The sequence below is a fragment of the Platichthys flesus genome, chromosome 12 (genome assembly GCF_949316205.1).
Source record: "Platichthys flesus chromosome 12, fPlaFle2.1, whole genome shotgun sequence".
In the NCBI taxonomy this organism is placed as follows: Eukaryota; Metazoa; Chordata; class Actinopteri; order Pleuronectiformes; family Pleuronectidae; genus Platichthys; species Platichthys flesus.
Genome location: NC_084956.1, coordinates 20,446,800 through 20,470,535, shown reverse-complemented (window position 1 = coordinate 20,470,535; position 23,736 = coordinate 20,446,800). Strand labels below are relative to the sequence as shown.

Here is a 23,736-nt window from a genome sequence, read left to right as displayed (position 1 = left end):
GGCCATTAACAATATTACTATAAGGAGGTAGGCACATTTTAAACAATCTAGTTGTTATCCACTATCCTGGATCAGCAATGACAAATCACAAGGACTCTAAGGAAGAAGTCATTAACTGAACCGCTATCTCTCGAAAATATGATTTCATTTAATATCAGCATCGAAAAAATACTGGTCGGCTTTAAGAGGCAGCGCTTCTTCGTTTTAAAGTGTTATGTCTTGATGAACTGATCAGTGTTTTTGTGTGTTTCTATCGCAGTGTCTGAAATCACTCAACAAGACAAGACGCTCCTTGACACCAGATCAGACAGCAGTGATGGAGGCTCCTCCTCACACAGCCTCTGTGGGGCATCTTTTGCCTGCAGCAGGTGTATGAGGTCTCCACCTGTGACACTGAACTATCCAGGACCTGTGTCCAGAACACTTGACTCCCCAAAAGCACCCACTGAAACATAATCTCCATCCACTTGCTAAGCATCAGAGGGCAAGTGTCACAGATGGTGGAGCAGCTTCAGTCCCACCCTCTCACTACACAGTCTCAGCTTCCCTCCTCCGTATGTATTTATACCTGAGATCAAATAAATGTCTGAGCATGTACATGAATATTTATTTATCTCTCTCTCTCTCTCTCTCTCCCTCTCTCCCTCTTTTGCAGGTTCCTTCCTGTTATATGAGAGTTCGCTTGTCGTGGGAACTGATGGGTTTTGCCATGAAATTGTAAAATCTTGACCTTACTATTTGATGTGCCTTGAGATATTGTATTTTGCTATATGAATTTAATTGATAATGATGCTGATTAATGAGAATAGTAGTAGTAACGTAAAGGGAATTAAAGCACGTACAGAAATTGTGACAGGCAGAAATGTCATCACAAGTAATTTCTGATTAATATTGTCAGTACCAGTGACCTTATCAACCCAGAATATGATTGTGTTTATATGTATCAATGATTCATTGCATTAATGGTTCATGTGAAATGAGCCTGGTTCTAGAAAGTCCATTAAAGGACAGTTCAGCCTCAATCTGCAGGATCATTCATTTCAACCTCTCAAGACAAAGCAGCACTTTTCTAGTCTTTTCACACACATTCTTATATCACTCCTCCATCGAATCTCATTCAGACACTGGTTTTGTGTTTTTCAGGATGGGCCGGGGATCACACCATTGACTTCTCAATCTATGGATGACCTGCTCTAGCTCCTGAGCCAGAGCCACCCTGTGATGTCATGCGTGGTGTCCTGAATAACCTTGTGAAATAATAATAACAGGTCGGAAGCAGAACTCACATTTTGGTTGCATGAAACATTTTACTGAACCACTTTTAATGTTGACAGACAGAGGGAGCATTGAGACAGCACTAAAGAGTTAGACAGTGACATGGCACCGGCAAGGTAGAAGGCAATTCATTTAAAAACATTACAAATTAAACAATGTTTCAACAATTTGTTATCAGGTAGGATCATTTAAAAATGTTGACACCAAGGTAAAGTGTTCCAAGGTGAAAGTACAAATAATACAAAATGTTAAAACAATTACAATAAATTAATATCAAATATATATGTCGCACAATGCATGTAATTATTGTATCAGATAAACTCATCAGAACCTACACATACAGTTCAGTTTAGGTTAATAGAGCAGTAGTTAGCTTAGAAAAGTCTGAAATTAAGAAAAAGAAATGTTCAGACAAACTGGTTTACCCCATCTTAACAGCAGCATGATCCAAAAGACAAGGAGCACCACCACATCATAATGAGTTACTCAGAAATAAAATGACATCAACATGATTGAAATTTCATATACACAGAGATCCTTCAGCTCTAAAAGGGTGAGAAATGAAGTGGCCTTATCAACTGCTCCTCCATCCAAATAATAATGGATCAAATAAATAGGAGATGTTACTGATAACGTTCAGCTATATCATCTGAAAATGTAAAGACACCACAGCTCTAAGATGCAACCACCCTTAAAAAAAAATAGTTTCACATTAATGCCTATCACCACTAGAGGGCAGCACAGGCTCTTCCTATCAGTCAAATCCTGTGTCCTAAAAGGAGACGTGTATCCTTAGATCAAGGGAAAACACCTGTCAGTTATTTTGAGCAGTGCCTACTGCACACTTAAAAAATATCCCATCAAGCAAGCCACCAGTATGGCAATGACCAATGTTCCCTTTAGAGCAACCACAGCTAATAGTTTATCCCACAGATTGAAGATGTCAGTGGTAAGATTGATGGATTCTGACAGGGAGTGGGTTGCACCGAACAATTCAACAATTCAAATACAAGCATTAGCAAACTTCATGTTTGCTAACAACCAATTCCAATGAAGTTTAATTTGATGCATGCTTTGTCTTTGAGACAGAACTGAGAAACATCTCTACTAAGTCAGAGAATGCATTCACAAAAGAACGGCATTATAGTATATTGCAAACTCATCATTTCAGTTTAGGTTCAGTGTTAGTGTAAACATATGACCAGGCTTTTTGAGTGAATCTCGACAACTACACTGACAACCACAGGTAAAATGTGTGTTCTTGGATAAATGGGGGACTGGAGTGTGTTTATGATGTCTCACCAGTGTGTTTACAGTACAAATATTTGACCATATGTAATTCTGTCAATGACTGGCAATATCAGATCCTAAAGTGCCAACCTGGAAATTATTGAGCATTCAAGTTGTGTAGCAATATCCAAAAAAAGTGTTTCCAACTGGGAAAATTCACGTGAATGCCATCATAAGTCTAAACAACATGAGTTGCCAAGTTGCAGACATTATCACTTATAAACAAATAAACATAATTTTATAACATAAAAAACAAATTATTTTAAACACACTGAAGTCGGGAACTATGGCTTCACAAATCTGGAAATGCATGTGAATGCACAGTAAGCATCAGCCTTGTTACCTGGACAAAAAGCCAATGCCACTTTTACATTGAATTAAAAAATGAATGGCAAAATGTTAACCACAGACCTTATTTCAGGTATCTAACGAAAAACCTTATCTTTGAGACAAGGTAACAAAAGAACAGACATGCTAACGTACAGCAGGGTTTTAGAACTCCACCAGCCATGATAGCGGTCTTCAACTTTTGGCTTAGAATGGTATTAATCCAGTTATTACTCTGCTTTCTCAGCAGGACTGAACAGATGAGCTTAACTGTTCTGGTTTTGACTGGGATTCATTGTTTTCCACCATAGATACATCTAGTATCTTGCCAACCAAAGTATCAGGTTGGTCTTAAAAAAACTGATATAACCATTACCATAATAAACTAATAAGAGAATTAGTCATAGTTAATTGACAGCTGCATGTTAACACTGCTTTAGCTGGCGAACTAGCAAAGAAACATCAAAACACACTAGCTGCTTTTCAAACTCCTTGGTGCATAACTGCAACTTTAGAGAGTTAGCTGAGAGGACTGGGTCTTCAGAGTGTCGCTATTATTAATGGAGAGGATTTGTAAAGGAAGTGACCTGCTGTCTTCACAAAGTTATGCTGACACGATTATAAAATGCTGATATGAAATGGGAGATGACGTCTGGTCATATTCCTGGCTTTTAATGTTTCTGTTTGGCTATTTAAGAGGATTAGATAACCATTTAAATAACACAACATTATGTTTATTTGGGATAAACGGACTAGACAGGGGTTTTCCAGTGACATACTATGAGTATGTTTACTCGCCATTGGTCCAGCATTTAACTTACCATACTGAGCCAGCTGAGTCACTAGGGACTCTTGGTCAACATGTTGCATGAGGCAAATTGTCCAAAAATTTGCCAAATTCTTAACCTTTCATTTGAAGGGTTAATGTTTGACATTGTCAACTGATGGTCAGCAAACAAAAGACTGGGAGCATCCTGTAAACATGTCTCCGGATTGTGAACAGTAGTTTCAACCTGGGAACTTGTTTCTTTTTCATTCGGACTTCGATAGAAAGAGAGAATTTGGTCTCCCCCAGTTGAGTTCATTGACTTTCCTGAACATGAAACTACAAGCTATGACAGACCCTTGCAGATATTTGAACTAGTCAGAATTTGGAAAACAGTTAATTTTTATAGTTTGTCACTGTATTTGGTGTCTGAAGATAAAAACAAAGAAATGAATTGGATAATGCTCTGACATACAAAATCAGGGCTATGAGCATCTCCGATCACGCATTAGACACAGATACAGAACTATGACATTTCTGGGAATGGTTTAAAGATATTTTACAGTGTGTTTCCATTACTGTTTACCACAAAATGCTTTCATAAAGATTAAGAAGTACAAAAACTCTGCTTTGAGTAAAAATTAAAATAATGTTTTTGCAAAACTGAGGAATTGTTTTCAAGGTTAATGATTTTCACATCCATCATATCCCAATTGCATTTAAACACTTGGTTGGAAATCCAACTATTGAGACGTTAGTCTAAGTGACCAAATTTTGAAACAGCAGCAGCAAGTACACTGTTTACTGTCAATGCTGTTACTATGGCACTATTTTCCTTCACAACTGAAACATTATAGACCTTGTTTTTTTTCATTGGACACTGAGTTAGAAATGTGTCCCCTCAGCAACAATGTCAGAATTGTTTAAAGGTCTTGCTGAGTTCACAGGACAGATTCGATAGCTTCCGGCGTTCCCTCTAAACCTTTGATTTGGTGCATTACTAGTGGCGAGGTCTCCTCCTCTGCCTGGCCGTTTGCCACTGCCTCCACCCGGACCTCCGCCAGCTCCTCATCCTGCTGCTGCTGCTGCTCCTGCTTCTTCTTCATCTCCTTTTGGTTGATGTGGTGGAGGATTCCAGCACCCAGAGCATCACCCTCCACGTTCACCACAGTGGTGGTACGGTCACTGTGTACAAAGTGGACATACAGTAAGTGTCACATGGCAAAGGTCAGTTGTCCTTTTTTCCAAAATGGAAAATTATATTTAATGGTTAAAATTGGTTATTACATGGACGAATCTAGGTAGTATTTATTTCAATTATTATTCAAAATCATTTATTTTACATTACACAAACTTATAATAGGGGGAATGGCATGTCTGTCATTGCTAAAGTGCTCCCTAGATGCCTGGAACTAAACTATGACATTCTGGTGTGCACACCAAAAAAACTAGGGTTTGAGCTAGCAGGTGGCTACAAGAGACAACCTGCTGGACATTGTCAATGTGGACATCCGAGGAAACCAAGAAGAGGAAAAGAGAAAGTGACAGAGGAAAAAAACGAACAGCATAATTAATTTGCTTGTTTGACGCTCGGCTGTCTAAGTGAAGCAGTGGACTCCCTAGTGTATCATCAGAAGCCTAGTAAAGCCATTTCAATAGAGGTTTAGCAAGTTAGCTATTAAATCACTATTCCATGTGATTTAATAGTCATCATGCTCGTACATCAGTAACTGCTGCGGCTACTTTCTTACTGTGTCAGCTTGTCTGTTTGCATGCTACTGTTCTACCCTGAATTAAGCGCAGTGATTGTGCATTGTCCACATGGCTCAGACCACGACTCTAATGTAAGACAGTGAACCCTACCTGTAGGGGGAGCCCAAGAATATGTGAGAGCATATCTTGCATTGTGTGGCTTTAAGGGATATAACTGTTAACTGTTATACTAATTTAGAGTAAGATTAGACAACTGCTATTCATTCTAAGCCACTACAATTTTTTTCCCATCTATTTAATTTATGAAAATAGTCGAAGTTAAATGTAAACAATTCCCATCTTAAGAAAACTAAAAATAAGTATTTTTTTCCCATCACCCCCTATGAGCGAATACATGGAAAAGCAGCAGCATTGAACTTCTTCTGCACAGGGCTGAGTGCCTAATCTTCAAAAGTTGTTTTTGTTGTAGAAAGAGGAGAACGTGTAGAGGCCCTGGAGAGAGTACGGAAAGTCTGTCTTCTGTACCACCTGTGGCCAGCCTCATGAAGAAGGAATGCTTTTTCAGAGGCAAAACATTAATGTGTTCCATCATGGATGTTTGCTTTGTTATTACAAAACAGTGGAGCTGTGGGAAATTCCAACAGACATTGTGTTCCTTTGCTTCCTGCCTGATGACCTGCCTGTTGGGAAACCCTTATTTAGTTTAGCTTACTACAATGTTGGCAATGTGTGTGCATACATGGTCAAAGGGCTTTGTGTATTTTCTCATATGAGAGTCAGTGGGTTCACAGGTGTAACTCACACAATCCAGTCAACAGCCAGCATGAGGGATAGATCATTGGTTGGCAGGCCGATGGCCTCCAGGATGATGGCGATGGTGATGATGCCGCCAGCTGGGATACCTGCTGCGCCGACACTGGAGGCTGTTGCTGTTACCCTATGTTAATTAATGATGCCATGAATTAGAAAAAAAAAACACTTAAACCAAAAACAAGCAGCAGAAAGTCACATTTCTGAATGATTATGCTGAACAAAAGGAGAGAAACTCTTCTATCATCCCCAGGACTCACAGGATGGTGAAGATCTGTCCGGCGTTCAGATCAACATTATTGAGCTGAGCAATGAAGACCGCAGCAATGCACTGGAAAATGGCTGCCCCATCCATGTTAACTGTGGCTCCAATGGGAAGGATGAAACGGCTGATTCGTTTGTCAACACCATTATTCTCCTCAACGCACTTTATCATTGAAGGAAGAGTTGCGGAACTGGTAAGCGAGGGAGAGATACAATACAGTAGTGAAGTTATAGCATATTTGTCAGCCATTTTAGAGAAACATTTATCAAACATTTTATGAATTCAAGTTCATCAGCAAAAGAACCAGAAGCTCTACAACCCTGTAACAGTTTCTACTACCCAGAGATGATGTTAATGCCATTTGATAAGGATTGGATAGCTATTAAGACAACCAAGGTCGACAACCATTATAATCAGTCAGCATCTCATTCTCTTCAGTGAGATAGTATATCTAGGACAGAGGTAATCTACAACATCAGTTTGTAATACACCCATCAAAGGAGAGCCTTGAGAAAAGAGTTGACTACACAGTTTTAATTGTATTGCAGGCTCCTCGAAGCATTGAGCATCAATAATCTACATATGCTTACGACATCTGTGGGTCGCCAAATACATATCAATATAGTTCATAGGGATCTCTGTGATGTGACAGTATACCTGGAGCAGGTGGCGAAGGCAGTGGTAAAGGGTGTGATGAGTCCTGACAGGAAACTGAAGGGGTTCTTTCGTGTGAAGCCGAAGTAGATGAGAGGCAGGACGATGCCTCCGTGGATGATGTGGCCCAAGATCGAAGCAAAAATGTATTTTCCCAGACTGGTGACCAGAAGAACTACATCTTCCATCTCAACAATCTTACTGCCCACCAGGAACATGATGCCAAAGGGGATATACCTGAGAGAGACAAGAATATGCAATAAGATTTTGTTTGGTAAACATTTAACACATATTGAGTATTACTAGATGAAGTCCAGATACTGTATATCACTTACATTGCCGCTGTAAAAATCCCATGTACATCCAGCTCTACTCACCACATGATCCAGGACACCAGTACCATGGTAGCCTCATTGAAAGCATTGAAGAAGCGAATGAGTTCCTCTCCCTCCTCTCCCAGCTTTTTCAGAGCCACACCAAACACCATGGCAAATAAAACCAGACCCAAGATGTTCATTCCCTCTATTTCTGAACCGACAGGAACCTAAAACAAACAGCAGAGACACAATATATGAGTCGCTGTGTTGTGGAAAGGAGCTGGAACTTAGCCTTACACTCTTTTAAACCAGGTGTCATTTCAATGAAAATACCATGAAATATTGCACTGATGTTTTCAGAATGAGCCACTCAAAGGTTCAGCGTGTATGATTTAGGCAAAAGGGATGTATTGGCAGAACATTAATATAAAATCATCCTGGTGTGTTTCATCTAAATTGTATACATTTTTTTCGTTACCATAGAATGAGCCTTTATATTTAAATACTTATTTTAAAACCTGCAGCGGCTCCTCTCTACGGAAGCCCCCAGGTTTTTAACAGTTGTCTGGACTGGACAAACTAAACACCTTTTTTATGACAACTGAAGACTACCACAGGTTATCTTTCATGTTTGAGTGTGGTGAGGGGTATTCAGGTGCAATATGCAACTTCACCACTAGATGTCACTAAATTCAATACACTGAACCTTTAACAGCTAAGCTAGGTTACTCTTTAACTAATTTATTCACATTGGAACACTGAAATACTTATGCCATCAGGATAAAGCTTTACAAAAAGTTCTTGGATCAGAGTTTTAGCAACACATTACCATCATAGTTAAGGGTTCTTGGAATGTAATTTTTTTTTGCATGGATTTGGGCAGAACCCAAAGTATTAAAGTAACTGAAATTCAAACTTGATGGAGGAAAAAGCAGTGCATTGTCACAGTCATTGCAATCTGTCCTTAATGCAATATGAACTAACCAAATTTCATGGCAATCGGCCCAACTGTCATTGAGATATTTAATTATCATCCCATCATCATACACAATCCCCAAGCGATTGAGAATGTCTCTGTTTCTTGTACATTTCGGTCTGGACATATGTGGTGGACTGGATTGATGTACTATAACTCAACAACTGGGACTGGGACCTCATTATGCCCAACAATAGCACTGATAAATTCCGTAGTAGTTTATACTGGACCCTTTGTGCATCAGTGCCCAGGTCTGGCGGAAGTTTAAGGATTCAGTGAACTGGATGATGGATAACGAATAAGGACAAGGACAAATCCTGAGCTCAACCCTCTCCCATTGTCACGATGTTCTCCCACAGCCCTACCAGCTTCATCCCCTGGCATTCGGAGGGTACTGTCCACCATGACCCCTGACAGACGAATACCATGGACTGATGCCAAGATCAGATCTCCCAATTGTTCCTCTATACTGGGACAATGGGGTCCAGCCATATAGTCACTGGGGAAAAGTAGTAGGATTTGGATGATTATTATTCTATGTTCAAAATTTAGCAAAATTAGATAATCTTGCAAACAGTTATTTAAAACCTGTAAGTGAAACAAGTTGTAATGAAACCTGCTGAAGCATATTATATATTCTTACAAGGTCAAATTAACAAGATCACCACACAGACCTGTCTATGATCCAACCTCGACCTCTGCCGTTTCCCCTATTCCTTAAAACAAAGCAACTGTCCGACCCCCTGGTCTTATGAAGACCAACTCTTTAACCTCTCACTCTCAGCAATTACTGACTAATGTGTTGGAGAAAGCCATTGTTTCTGGTATTGAGACATTCTTGGCTAAGATAACAAATTATCTACTCCTTGTTGTTGATAAGAGTGGGAGCTCCATTCTCGGAGTGAAGCCTTTGACACTGTTGACCTGCTACAGCGTTTTAAAACCTGATTTGGTTCAAATGGTCCTGCTGTTGATCTACAATCTTATCGTTAACCTTTTCTCTGTAGTGGTTGGAAACTCCTCATCTTCTAATTCCCATTTCAGTCATGGGGTTCCAACAGGGTCAAGCCTGGGGTCGTTTTTGTTCCCCATTTATATGCTATAAGTTTTTTATCATACCGACATGTCTATATCAAGGATTTACCAACTCCCTATGAGCTTGGGCACCATCATAGATCAGCTGACAGTGGTCATTGGGGCCATTGCAAGAGCCCAGGTTAGTCACTTAAAACCATTGCGCTTTTTTTGGACTTACCAGCTTCAATTCTTTCTCAAAACATTAATCTCTGTGAATTCAAATTTATTTTATTTAGTTATATTTTTTTTAACCTTTTTAGTGAAGCACTTAAGAACATATTATTGCGATTATTGTCAGTATTATCATTTGTATCATTCTTATCATTCTTATTATTATATAGCATAAATAAAAAAATTTAATTGACTAAAATTAAACAAAGCTTTGTTTTGTTAAAATACAGGTAAGTAAGATCAACTCTTCAGGTTACATAAGATGTTATCTGCTGATGTTTGCTCTGTCAGTGTTTGCATATGTCTTTACTTTAAGTATCAGGGTAGATAAAAACGTATGTTCTCGGTTGCTCTTATATGCTTTATGTTAATTCGATCTATTGATCTATTTCAAATTCTGAATGCACTGACGTGAAACGATAACAATAACTCAAATTAAAATATGTTAACAGTAAGTTAACATTTACTAAGGGTTATTCAGGCCCGGTGGCTCTGAAAACCCAGTGACATTTTGAATCATTAAATGTACAGCGACCTTTTAGTTTGAAGTTTGAAACTGCTGTGTTTCTAATGACAAACTAAACTTATTTCATCAGCTCACAAAGACACGTCCAAACATGTCAGCATGTCTCCAACTCCTCTTACTTGTTACCTTCAGTTGCTGTTATTGGTTCAAGCTGGGAATCAACTTTAACCACCAGTTACTTTTTTTCAGTTTGGTCTTATGTTGGTCCAGATGGGAACACTTTTCCTTTCAGAGGTGCAATGTTTAACATTTCACACAACATTTCATATGTGCATGTGAATGTGTACATAGTTGAGTGTTGTACATGTTTTAGACTGTTTGTACCTTTTGATAGAGGATGGTCCCATTAGTGTCGTTCCCCACAGCAACCATCTTGTAGTCTGTGGCATACTGAAACATGAAATGAAAGAAAAGGTTGATGCTGTTTGTTCATATATTTTTGTTAAGTTATGTCATCATTATTGCTAATGTCTGTGCTGTATCCTGATGCATCTCCATTGTTAATCAGAGGCCATAAATGTTCATGTCAACTGCCTATTGAAGCAAAACTTGGAAGCAAATGAATGTGTTCACATAATTGTGCTACGTGTCTCCTTTATATAATCTGTTTTTTGAAATATCCTATGTAGCTGTTTTGTTTTTTCAAAGCTAGATAAGTCAATTTCTCCCTTTTGAGAGACCATTACGTCTTTACACCAAAATTAGCCGATAAAGTTTTTTATACCAGGATAATCCTGTAAATGAAAGGCAATAAACTGCTTTCCAATTGCCAGTAGAGAAGTTAACCTCTCTTTCTGGCCAAATTAGCACATTCAGAGCTGGAGTCAGTAAAAACCTGTGTCTTCCCATTGCAGACAAAAGCCAGATACTGGTGGGTGTGGGTGGGTTTCTCAACCTCCAACAGCCAAACTACTCTTTTTATTTTTACCATTTATGCAGAGCAACACTTACATTTTGTGTCTCTCAAGTCAAAAGTTTTTTTTGATGACTGAGAACATTTAGCACGATACACAATTATGATTTCACCGATTCATAGAATTATTTGACGTAGAGTTGGAGGTTTTAATGCACACACAAAACTGCTTCAGTGATTCTGTCTGCCCTGTCTCATTTTCTTTACACAGCCCTATAAGATAAAGGTTTCAAACATCTATCCGGACATTTACAGACTTTAAATGAGTTTCTTGACAATAAAACATTTGTGGACATGCAGAGACGTCCAGCATGCGAATATAGTCCATAAACTCAGAGGAAACCCTTCCCCATAATCTAAATCTTACACTTAATTTGTTAAAATGTTTGTTTAAACGTCTCAACGCTTGTCATTTTGTGTAAATCTCCCCTCTCCTCTGATGTCTTGGTTTAATCCACACTTGGAACCCTTCCACAGGGGCTCTACCACAGTACAGGCTGGGTGGGTGGGAGGAATATTGAACTCTATGACCTGACTGCACTTTGAAACACAGCTTATTCTGCCTGTTTGAAGTCACTACCTTGCTTGCAGGTTTATTATTTGCTGTTCATGGCTTTAGGCACGCTCAGAGCTTTAGTCAGAGTGTATGTGTGTGTGTGTGTGTGTATAGGGGGGGGGGGGGGTTCTCTTCTGTGTGTGTGCATGGCCATTTGTATTCCCCGGATCCCCAAATATTGAACTTTCCTGGTTCTTATTTTAGCTACAGACAGGATCATAATTCTAGGAAGTGGAGTGGGCCATGTTCAAAAGCAGTGAGGCAAGGGGGGTTGCTAGGCTGGCTGGAATGGAATGGTCTCGCCATGGTAACGGCTGGTAAAGGACAAGGAAAAGAGGCATTTGTGCGAGCAGCGGAGAGCAGCCGGTGTCTATATTCTGAACGACGCCTCATTAAGAGGCTCTCAGCGCTACAGTGCATTAAATGAACACGGAGTGGCATCTGCAGGGCTAGGGAAATAAATTCTTATGAACAAACCACGTAGGACACAGGTGGTCAGGGAAGGCAAGACAGAGAGTAGCAATAAAAAAGAGGAACTGATGAAAATCGTGAGGTGTGATGAAGTGAGGTGCTGGCACTCACGGAGCGGAAAGCAGCGGCCACCAGGTTTGATGGGAATAAATTCCTAGAAAAGGAAAAGAAAAAACATTTTAGATCCACAGGACAGTACTGTCGTCCTGTCCAGTTGTTTGATTTCATGTTATTGAGTATAGATTCTGGATATATTCAAGCCTGCACTCGGTTAAAATGATACCAAGCAAACAACAAATGAATACAAAAACCCAGACTTTAACAAGAACGTCATCTGAACAGTAAACTGCTAACTGGACTGTTAAGTTATCACACTTTGGCTCTTCCCCAGGGTTTTCCATTAACTCCACCACTTCTTAAAGTCTGCCACTGAAGTCCTGCTGTCTGGTTCAAACTTTATTAAAAGAACTCAGCTAAGTCTTTACGTATGCTCCACTTGTCCATAAGAGACACAGAGATATTTCCCTTTCAAGAAGATTACCGTCCATATATCAACTGAAGGTCCAAGGGAATAGCTTTCTCTGATGTTGGGGGTTGCAGAATTGTGACTTTTTGCCCCGGATTTCACATGAAGGCTGCCTCTGGCTGTGTTCCAGATTTATACTACATACTTCTTCTAGGGAAATAAAGAACACTTGAAGAGGGCTGACTCTGGGTAAAGAGTGTGTTGCTGATGCACACCTGAAGTGGCCTCCACTGTGTGGCACTGCTTACAGGTGGAAGAAATGAACAGAAAGTAAATATTGCATATTTTGACAAAATAGGTCTTGATTGTCAGTGGTCTTGATTGTTAATGTTGTTTGTCTGTTCGGCAAAAAAAAGAGAAGGAAGGGAAGAGAAGGATGGGACAAGGACCCAGGAACAAAGTATTAAACATTTTCCATTACTTTCTTTAACATGTTGTCACTGAGTTTCGCTGAGAAAAATTCCTGGATCAATCAGGCATATTCTGTGAGTGTGCAGTTTACTGAGCTTGAATACATTTACGAGGACTGTTGACTCTTGTTCAAGTAATACGCTCTAGTGCTGTTCAAATTTGACATGGCAGAGCATGTCATTTATACAAAACAGTAAAGTATGTTCACTTTGGACACAAGCTTCCCTTTGAATGTAACAGAATTAAATTTACTCCACAAAGAAGAAATTTAAAAAAGTGACTATGTTTGCATTTGTGGCAAAATGATTAATTCCTTCCTAAAATAACATAATGAGCAGCAAACTAATATTAAGCAATTGTGTAACTTTGACTCATGGAGATTAAGCATATGGGCCCACGTGTTGTAAGTGTGTATAGCTACCACAGAGGTTTAATGCAGCATTGTATGATGAATGATAGATCCTGATATTATGCTATCAAAGACATGAGAACAGTTGTTGGCAGCGTACAAAGCAAGAAGCACGGTCAGCTTCCTTTGTCACCAGGGTCAACCAAAGATTAAAACAGTAGTTTACACGGGTGAAACATTGATCTGGACCTTTTTCCTGTGTTTACAATTGAATTGTGATGTTTGCAGACACCACAGGGTCGATCATTCACAAGTCAGCACGCTTTAGCTTTATGGCTTGGTCTCCTGTTAATTAATCTTTTGTTTTTGTACCCGTTTCCTTCTGAAAACCAGTCTTACCTTGAAACATCACAGCTAAGGACACGGTTGTCCTTAACTCACACATGTCAAATTTATTAAATACGTTTCTATAACAGCTGAAGTATTATTGGTCTGCGTAGGTTGCTATCTTTTGGCATGTTGTGTACAAAATGTTGGATTAGGGTCACATTGACAGCACAGACAGAGACAACCCTGCAGAGCTGGGGAGGCTGTGCATGTTGCATCAAAGAAAGATTGAGATTCACTTAAACTAAAAGCCCTTAAAGGCATCTCATATGGCAAATGTAGCTTCTTCTTTTTTTTAATCAGCCAATTAACATAATTGGTTCCCCTCATTAGAGAATGAACACCTTTGAACTGGAACACGTCCAGCCAACTGGTTTCTCTTATTTGAATTACATGAGCTGCTGCTGTGAGCCAATTGGGACTTTAAAGGCAGTTCTTCAGCTCAACGGTTTTAGATTATTCCTTAATAAATGTAACAAATCATTAGGTTAAAATACGTAAATGTGATCCAGGTGGCAAATCCATGGTGGATTAATCACATAAACCTCTAGATGGAATTCGTCTTGTTATTTTGTTTAACAAGATTAGCAATTTGTTCACCAATGAAGCAACCAACAGTGTGACAGTAGCCTGTGTAAAAGCATTAGCCTACAGCTATGCTAGCAGTTATTTGAGGCTATACGTAAAGGAATAGTTGCTTTAGGCTAAATGCTGTGCGCGATGATAACATGTTGATGTTTATCACATTTAATGTTCGCCATGTTGTTTTTCTGCATTTTAGCATTTTACAGTTTAATAGCAAAAGTCAGATATTTCACTAACAACCCAAAATATCCACCTCTTGGTGGTAGTGAGGAAGTCAGGGGGTTACAAGGGAAAACCACAGAAAGGAGAGTAGTATCAATTATGAACCTTCTATGTAGTAATAATGCATTGTTCCAGGGTGATAAGTGCTGCTACTATCCATTCATGGCAAATAAAACAGATATGTTAATTTTGCTGTGTTGATATCAGGTTGTATTTCCCACGTATCTGCCAACCTGAGGCTGAAAAAAAATAATATGATGATTTTTACTCATATTGTGGTTGAGATATATCAGTCACAAGTTGGGTGGAGAGCTTTTAAATTTCATATTCACAGTAAAAAAAAAGATGATAAATTGATGAAACAAGCGAATTGTATCTTCATTTATTATTGTATGTGAATTTCAAAACATAGTGCTTCTATAAAAAAACTAATATATAGATGTTTCATTTGTCAATATTGGATTTTCTACCAGATTTCAAAGAATTGTTGAGACCTCCTGATAGCTGCGACACTGCTCAGTATGTCGACATGTCTTTAGTTCTTTCACCAAGTGGGAGACTGATTAAAGAAACTCTCAATGTCTTTGACTCAGGTTGCGATGGAAATTGGAGGCTAAAGTGCACTGTTGTTCCCCTTTGGCTGTTTGTCATTAAGGCAAACATGGTCAGCAGCAAAGATTGCTCCACACCGAAACAGAAAAGCTCAAACATCAGGCAAATGCAAATACCTGCTAATTGGAATAGCCAAGTATATTTTCAAATAAAGGAAATTGACTTGGTGTGAGATATCCTGTGGGATCCGAAAACAATACTGAACACCGGCGTTTTGGCACTTCACTGCACTTTATGAAACAAAGTCAGCCTGAGGAAGGAGATATTTAAGATATCTCTAAATGTCTTGATAGCTTTGAAAACCCTGTTACGTGTTTACTGTTGTTTCATATTCGTCAGAGCCCAACTAATGGAATAGATGATATTTACTCAGCTTTGAAGGAAGTTCATTATTCATCTTATGAACACAGTCTAGTTTTGGTGCACCGTCCTTTTTTTCACAACTACAAACCCACTATAACAACTTTTTCATTGACAGCCTGTGTGTATAGGGGCCACGCTAAGTTTATTTTCACCACTGTAAGTAAAGCATACAGGGATTATTGGAAGCCTGTGGGCCTGTTCCATGTATTAGTGTGTGTTTATGGTAACGTTATCCTCTAGGGCAGGGGTGTCCAAACTACTCACGCAGCCTGCAAGGCTGTGATTGGTCCGCTAACTACATCCTTTCCGGAGTTACATTTGCGGTTTCATGCCTCATAATACCGGCAGAAACCAAGTAAGATTTAGAAGAACGAATATGGACCAAATAGAAGTGTGTGGCAGAAGAGGTCTGAAAGTATAACCACTTGAATAACCCGTCATTGACGGAATACAAAGACACGCAGATTGCCTGCAATTCCTGGAAGGACATCTCGGCGAAGGTCGGTTTGCAGGTCGACAAAGTTACGAAGCTATGGAGAAAGATCAGGGACAAATTTGGCCTCCAGAAAAAGTAATAAAGTAAAAAACGACGACTGCCACACACAGAGAAGGCATCTCTAAGGTCGTCTTTGACAAAAAACGTTACTCCACCTAGTGTTCTGGCGGTGAATTGCTTTGCAACACGTGCATCCCTTGGAGAACCATAAATTAAAATGAGTCCATCGACACAACTGCGTGAAAAGTTGCAGCCGCAGTTGCAGAACCATGCGCCGGCCTTTATTGTAAGTCGCTTTGGATAAAGGCATCAGCTAAATGAAATCAGTCCCTTAGAACGCCGCCACGTCTCTCAGAACACCAGGGGGCATGGCATAGTGAGATAAATAAAAAAAAACTAATATGGTGAGTGGGCCAATATGGTGAGTGGCCCAGTCCTTCGGATTTTTTTCTGTATGTGGCCCTCGGGACAAAAGGTTTGGAAACCCCTGTTCTAGGGTCATAATGTATTGTGCAAAAAAACACAGACTTTGCTCACATTTATTCCCAGGGCCAGACGTGCAGCTGTCAGTTCATAACCCTTTGACCTCTATCAACAGCCAAATGCTGCTTCAGCTGCTAAATGTGTTAGCTCCACTGACCACACTGGCAGGTAGCCATGCTATCTTCTCTTCCTCATATCTTGACTTTCCGAATCAAGCTAAAAAACTATTTATTCTATTCTCGTTGCGACCGAGAAAGTAACAGGCTTCTTTAAATTCTCTGCATGAAGTCGGTCAGATTTCCTACAATCACATGATGGAGGTGAGGATCTGGATTAAATCTGGAAACCAGAGCAGAGAATTGGCATGTTTTCTTTCCCACAGAGGCTCCACAGAGGCCCACTGCCTCCTCTGTGTGGTCTGATTTGTAAAGCCCTGTTACATAACAACTTGATTTCCTGATTAATTGAAGCCAGACATCATGAACGATCAAGCAGAAAGAGTTATTCAGCTAATATGCTCTGGAGTGGTTCTGTGTTCTTTTTGCTGACTGTCTTCTTTGGTTGCTATTTAACAGCTTTTCATGCAACATGTTTAAAATTAATGATTCATTTACACAAAACAGAAATACATGTCATAGAGATAATAACCAGAGTGTATTCAAATTCATCCCATTTGTTCATTCAATATTTAGTTTTGAATTATCCAACATTCTGTGAATATTAGTCTGATGAGACAGTGAGATTGGTAACATAAAACCTATAGATGTGCTTTCTGTGTGACAATAATAACGTAAAATAAATGTTAAATTAAATTCAACTCAGGAAAGCTCATACCTCCACCAAGGCCCAATAGTCCCTTTATGAAACACATTAAAATCCACTAGATCCCCATTTATTATATGGAAGAAAAGTTAAAAAAAATAACATCCCGGATCAAATTTCATGGAAAATGGTTCAGTAGTTTTTGCGTTATCCTGCTAATAAACAAACAAAAGCAGATACAAAGCTCCATGGTGGAGGTAAAAGTAGTAAGTCTGATCTTAGCTGGTCATTCCGAGTTTGTGGTTAGGGTTTCAATCAGCTTCATGCGGTAGTCACCTGGAATGGTTTTCAATTAACAGGTTTGCCTCGTCAAGAGTTAACTTGTGTAATTTCTTGCCTTCTTAATGTGTTTGAGACCATCAGTTGTGTTGTGCAGAGGCAGGGTTGGTGCAGAGCTCTATACAGTGAATAGGCCTATTCGACTACAGTTCTAATCCATATCATGGCAAGAACCACTCAACTAAGTAAAGAGGAACGACAGTCCATCATGAAACTGGTTATCATGAAGATCGCCCCAGGACAGGAAGACCAAGAGTTACCTCAGCTTCTGAGGATAAGTTCATTAGAGTTACCAGACTCAGAAACCGCAAATTAACAGCACCTCAGATTAGAGGCAAAATGGTGAGTCCAATTCGGAGATTTTTGGTTCCAACACCCATGTCATTGTAAAAGGCAGAAAATGTGAGTGGATGTATACTACATGTGTGGTTTCCACCGTGAAGCATTGAGGAGGAGGTGTGATGGTGTGGGGGGGCTTTGCTGGTGATACTGTTGGTGATTTATTCAAAATCCAAGGCATACTTAACCAGCATGGCTACCACAGCATTCTGCAGCGACAGGCCATCCCATCTGGTTTGAGCTTGGTGGGATGAGCATTTGTATTTCAACAGGACAATGACCCCAAACACACATCCAAGCTATGTAAGGGCTATTTGACCAAGAAGCAGAGTGATGGAGTGCTGTGTCAGATGAGCTGGCCTCCACAACCACCGACCTGAACCCAAATTAGATGGTCTGGGATGAGTTGGACAACAGAGTGAAGGCAAAGCAGCCAACAAGTGCTCAGCACCTCTGGAAACACTTCAAGACTGCTTGAAAACCATTCCAGGAGACTACCTCGAGAAAGCTGATGGAAAGCAGGCCAAGCATGTAACGATCTGTTCAGTCTGTTTCTATTTGTATTCACTTCCTGTTTTATTTTGATGTCTGGGTTCTTGTGTCTAGTGTCTAGTTATACTTCCTGCTGGTTTCCCCACACACCTGTACCTTGGTTGGCATTAAGCTTTCCCTATTTATACCCTGTGTTTCACCTCACCCTCTGCCAGATTGTCATTGTCTCCTTTGTGTGTTCTTGCTCTCCAGCGCTAAGTTCCGTGTGTTTGCCTAGCTGGTTTTGGACTCTGCCTCGAATACCGACTTAATGTATGACCTATGGATTGCTAAAGTCAATTTTTATTTTGTACTTTATTTTCTGTCTCCCGTGCTTCCTTTTGCAACTGAGTCCCAGACTAGTACAGAACTGTCACAGAGTGTGCAAAGCTGTCATCCAAGCAAAAGGTTTCTACTAAGAAGAATCTAAAAAACAAACATATTATGGTTTGTTGAGCATTTTTTGGTTTACCACATAATTGAATGTGTTCATTCATAGTTTGGATTTCTTCAATATTAATCTGCAATGTAGAAAGAATTTAATGATAAGGTGTGTCCAAACTTTTGACTGGTACTGTAAGTAAAACAGCTAATTCTGCCAATAATGTACCACATTTCATTCATAACATAACAACCTCAGACGAAGAATCAGGATCATCATCATCTGGTCACAATGAATTTCTGTAAAACATTTGATGCCAATCCATCCAACAGTTTTGACATATTTCAGTGTGGACCAGGTGGTGGACGGACCAACCAAATGTCTAATGTCACTTTGTGTTGCCTTTCCATAGAAATGGCTAGGACAGTTATCCTCATCAGTTAGTATAAGTAACATACAGCTTTAGACTAGGGATGTTCTGATACCATTTTTCCCTTTAATATACTGATCCCAATACCTTGACTTTGTATCTTTCGCTCACAGTACTGACAAGATACCAAAACAACAACTTACATAACATATACTAACGTGCATGGCACTGATGATTGCTAACATAGTAGTATGGCTTTTTTGCTAATGTTGTTATTTGCAAGACTTAAAAGCCTCCCCGTGACACTGTACGCTTGCATAAAGTACACATCGCCATTTTACTTGAGGGACTTTCCAGTGTGGAATATTACCAAGTTGCTGCACGCTACACAACCATAAATTACTTCTTCTTCAACGCACTTAAAACTTGCTGTACTTGCCAGGGGCAGTACAACACAACTGCTGTTATAGAACAGCAAATAAGAAGAGTGTGGTGAAAATAATATACTTTAAGGATGTGGTATCAGGCCACTAAGCTCTCTAATGTGACGCCTGGAACTGTTTGTTTTTAGGCGTCTGATGTCTGATGGTAGGGATGGTGCAACTCATCTGTGTTTTTTTTAAGGTTTGGTTGAGTAAAACTTGTGCAGAACTGAGACTTTGCAGGAATCAGATTGATAGCATGTTTCCTCAGAAACATGCTCAGATGTACATACAGTCTTTAGAGCTTGAGTAGAGGGAGGTTTTATCTAGCTTTGACCTTCTCGTTACTTGGCAGATGCATTATAAGATATCAGCAGTTATGCCACACCCAACAATTTTTGGTAGTTTGTTATGTCCCGGGCCTCAGAGCAAAAATGGAAAATTCTTGCATTGTCCTCCAGTGGTTTTTCAGTATCATCCAGTTCAATATCAGTAATCTTCAATGGACCATTAAGCGAAAACAGACACTTTGAAACAATTTGAATTTGGTATAAGCATCTCTGGAGCAGCAATAAGGTTCCTTCACAATGTCTCCCTCACAATGAGGTTTGAGCTGCTCAGCTATCAGCTCCGTCACCACAAAGTTTGCCTGTATAACTTTAAAACTGTCAGAATGGGGTCTTGTAAAACCTGCTTGTTGGACAAACAACCTCTTCGGTAGAGTGTAAACTTTATCCGAGAGCATTTGTCCTCACAACAGCTGTTAGGATATAAGAGGTTGGCCTTGGTGCGACTCCTGTGTCCGCAAACTAAACAAAAAAAGTCCAGAAAACCTTCAGCAAATGCAGCAAAAGAGGAATATGATTAAGATAATTCTCTTTCATCCTTCCTTCAGTAATTTTGCCCGACAGGTCGGCAATACAAAAAAAAAATCTGCAGTGTATCACTGAGATCTAAAAGCAGACTGTCCAGCTGCTGTGATGATAAGGTAGAACTGCAAAGAGCTGCAGACAGTGTTGCTGGGGTTTATCCCTCCACCTCTTTCCCGTCCTCAAAATACACTGCACTCTTATAGCAGCTGTCAGCTTTCCCTCACACTGGGAACTTATTATTAGGACCCCTCCTATCTGGGCCACTGAAGGCCGGTGCGTTCTCTGATATCTGGAGACTGAAGTTTCCAGTAGCCGCTATCTTTTTAACAAATTTCCACAAAACATTTTCACACTTCACAAAAGAGACTAAACCTGCTCACAAGACCTTGACATGCCTCTGAATAAGACCCCCGTGCAACTCCCCCTTTTCCTTTCCCGCGCAAAGGACAAAGCCGGAAAGACTGAATGAAAAGTGGCACTTCGGCCTTACACGGCATGCTGATTTCTGAGTTAAGTGGCATAAATCCATGTACAAATATCTAGATGCAAGTAAAGCGGCTGTATTAATATCTGTAAAATGACATGAGTTTTAACAGATCGTTTATCACTCCAAGTGTTGACAGATCATTAAAAAAGGGTTTCAGTGTTTCAGTGTTTCATATTATTATGTTTGATTGGTGTGAATGATGCATTGACATATTTGCAACATTTTACTCTTGTAGGTGGTAGAGTTCAGGCTGATTGGAACTTTTTATATAATTTTTCTAATTTATTGTTCCACAAAAAAAATCCTAATTTTACGAAATGGTCCAAAGTTTTGTGTGCTCACTCTTAAGTAGCTGTAGAGCAATGAAAAGTACAATATAACCCTCTGAAACGAAGTCAAGTATATGTGTAGAATAAATTCTCAAATAAAGACTACTCCAAGAACTGTATTGTACAGGCAGAGTGCTGGGATAAAAAAAAAGGTAGATTTTGTATAATGATCGTATGATCATTCATGGAACAGCATGGAACTGCCTCACTGGTGCAGGTTGTAGTCAAATCAAGACGGTTTTACGAATGAACGCAAAGCACACACACTTTTTTAAGAGGAATCACCTTGAACACCTGTATTAGTCTCTATAAAACACATTCATAAACATTACGAATAGTGTTTTGAGTGTGAATTGCGACTATCGTATGAATCTGTCGTGATTTACAGTGCACCGCCATGTGCTTCATACGTCGTGTGTGAGCGTGTGCGCCTTGGATCGCTCCATGCGTTAAGCCACTCGTGTGTGAGATCAGTGCGCCTGAAGCTCGCTGTGCCACAAACTAGACCACACTAGCTTCTTATCCTGCGGTGAAACTACACAGCAGTCCATCGTTTTCAGACTGTTGCCACAGTACCTGGCCAGATCCAGGAACGAGTCGGCGGTCTCCTTGTCGTTGGTGATGCTCTCCAGTCCCAGGTTGTTGGTGTTCAGCCCCCCCGCGCCCACGCCGGGCTTGATGATGAACGCCAGGGCCACCCCGATGCTCGAGGCGATCAGCGTGGTCACCAGAAAGTAGGCGACCGCGATGCCACCCAGTTTGCCCAGGGAGCGCGTGTCCAGGCTGGCGGCGCCGGAGATGAGGCTGCAGACCACAAGCGGCAGGATGATCATCTTAAGCATCCGTAGGAGCATCTCTCCGGGGAAGGCGAAGTAGGTCATCTGCGCTTTGGTCAGGTTCATGTTGCGGACCATCATGCCCAGACCGACGCCCACCAGCACGCCGGACACCGTCATGATAACGAGCAGGTTCTTGCTCAGGCACACCGTCGACTTCTCCAAGAACCTTTTCTGTGCGCTCTTCTTCATCATCTTGTCGGTGGAGTCCGACTTTGGCAACGCGTGTCCGTTGATCTCGCTCATTTTCTCCATCGTGTCTTTCGCAGTCCTCGGAGCAGCGTGGGAAAGCGGAGTCCGGCCAGTGGCGGGACGCGTGGGATGGTTCAACACAGACGGCTGCACGCACTGTGCTTGACGGCTTCTGCTGTGTGAGCGCTGCGCGCACAGCTCACCGGGAGCCAATGGAGAGAGAGGGACGACACAAAAAGCGAGTGGGACATGCGCAGAAATTCCGCCGCTTTATATCGAGAGCAAATGATGCAAGAGAAGAAAGGATTGCCCGAGTCCCTCTGTGTCAATGTGGCACAGTTCCCTATGCTGAATTGACTGGAAACAGGTGGCACCATAATGATTACGAGAAGAAGATGTTTCCCTTAAACAAAAAAATCTGCTGTTTCATATCCTGTCTGCTGTCTCCATCCTCTCAATAATATGCTCAGTAAGAACTGAATCTGTATACCTACGCTTCCTTATTACCCTGTCATGGATTCATCAGTTACATCATGTAGTCTTTTCTCCCTGGAAATACTTTGAGTCAAGGCCGATAAACCGTTTTATACTTCATTACTTCGTCCAAGTCAAATGTTTATCAGTTTCCCATTTGAACCTCCTTTTGTTATCGTTCATTTCATATACCTCTCCTCATTTTTCTCCTGTCCCCCCCACCGGTCGAGGCACACGGCCTCTCAAGCCGATTCTGGTTCTGCTTGAGGTTTTCCTTTCTCTCCACAGTCACCATGTGCTTGTGGGAACCCCATCCATCGTAAAAGCTGTATTATCAGTGTAACCAAACATTCTGTATCATACATACACCTCTGACATCTGTAGTAAAGCAACGCCTTGAAAATTCACTGAGTTATGAACATTTGAATGAATTTAAATGTGCTTCAAAGGCAGCAGCATGCACCAAGGTGGCCAAGATGCAGTCTGAGTGAATGTAAATGTGTTTTTATACTGTTGATCGAATTAAAGCAACATGTCTGACCCATCCTTGGTTTTTACTTAACTGTTGTAGAGATGAGACCACCTCGCTTCTAAAGTGTGTGTGTGCGTGTGTGTGGGTGTGTGTGTGTGTCGGTGTGTGTTTGTGGGTGGGATGGGCAGTGGACCAAACCACTGTGAGTAAAATGAGGGGGGTTCGGTGTTTCAAAAATCTAAACACACTGTGTTGAATCCAATTATTTCATTATGTAAAACTGTATAGTATCTTTGTAATGGTAATGAGGGGGACAACTTCCAGGAAAGAGTGGGGCGTCTTTTCTTTGGCAATTTCTCTGCGCCTCCCCAGCGGTCATTTTCCTTTT

The 23,736-nt window shown here is 40.5% G+C and overlaps 1 protein-coding gene across 1 annotated transcript; it reads right to left on the bottom strand.

Annotated features, from left to right (window-relative positions):
- Positions 1-1,282: 1,282 nt before the first annotated feature.
- On the bottom strand, positions 1,283-22,640 carry slc1a4 (solute carrier family 1 member 4). The gene is made up of 8 exons (XM_062400866.1): positions 21,951-22,640; positions 12,219-12,261; positions 10,492-10,557; positions 7,478-7,644; positions 7,104-7,337; positions 6,442-6,636; positions 6,174-6,308; positions 1,283-4,843 (listed from the first exon to the last, which is right to left on the bottom strand). The coding sequence occupies exons 1-8, from the start codon at positions 22,463-22,465 to the stop codon at positions 4,600-4,602; spliced, it is 1,599 nt and encodes a 532-aa protein (XP_062256850.1). The 5' UTR covers positions 22,466-22,640; the 3' UTR covers positions 1,283-4,599.
- Positions 22,641-23,736: the final 1,096 nt, after the last annotated feature.

Coding starts and splice junctions, on each gene's coding strand:
- slc1a4 (XM_062400866.1), bottom strand. CDS start 22,465: ATGGAGAAAATGAGCGAGATCAACGGACACGCGTTGCCAAAGTCGGAC. Junction 7,645..10,491: donor GGACCATCCTCTATCAAAAG/GTACAAACAGTC, acceptor TGTTTGTTTTAG/GTTCCTGTCGGTTCAGAAAT. Junction 6,309..6,441: donor GGACAGATCTTCACCATCCT/GTGAGTCCTGGG, acceptor TAATTAACATAG/GGTAACAGCAACAGCCTCCA.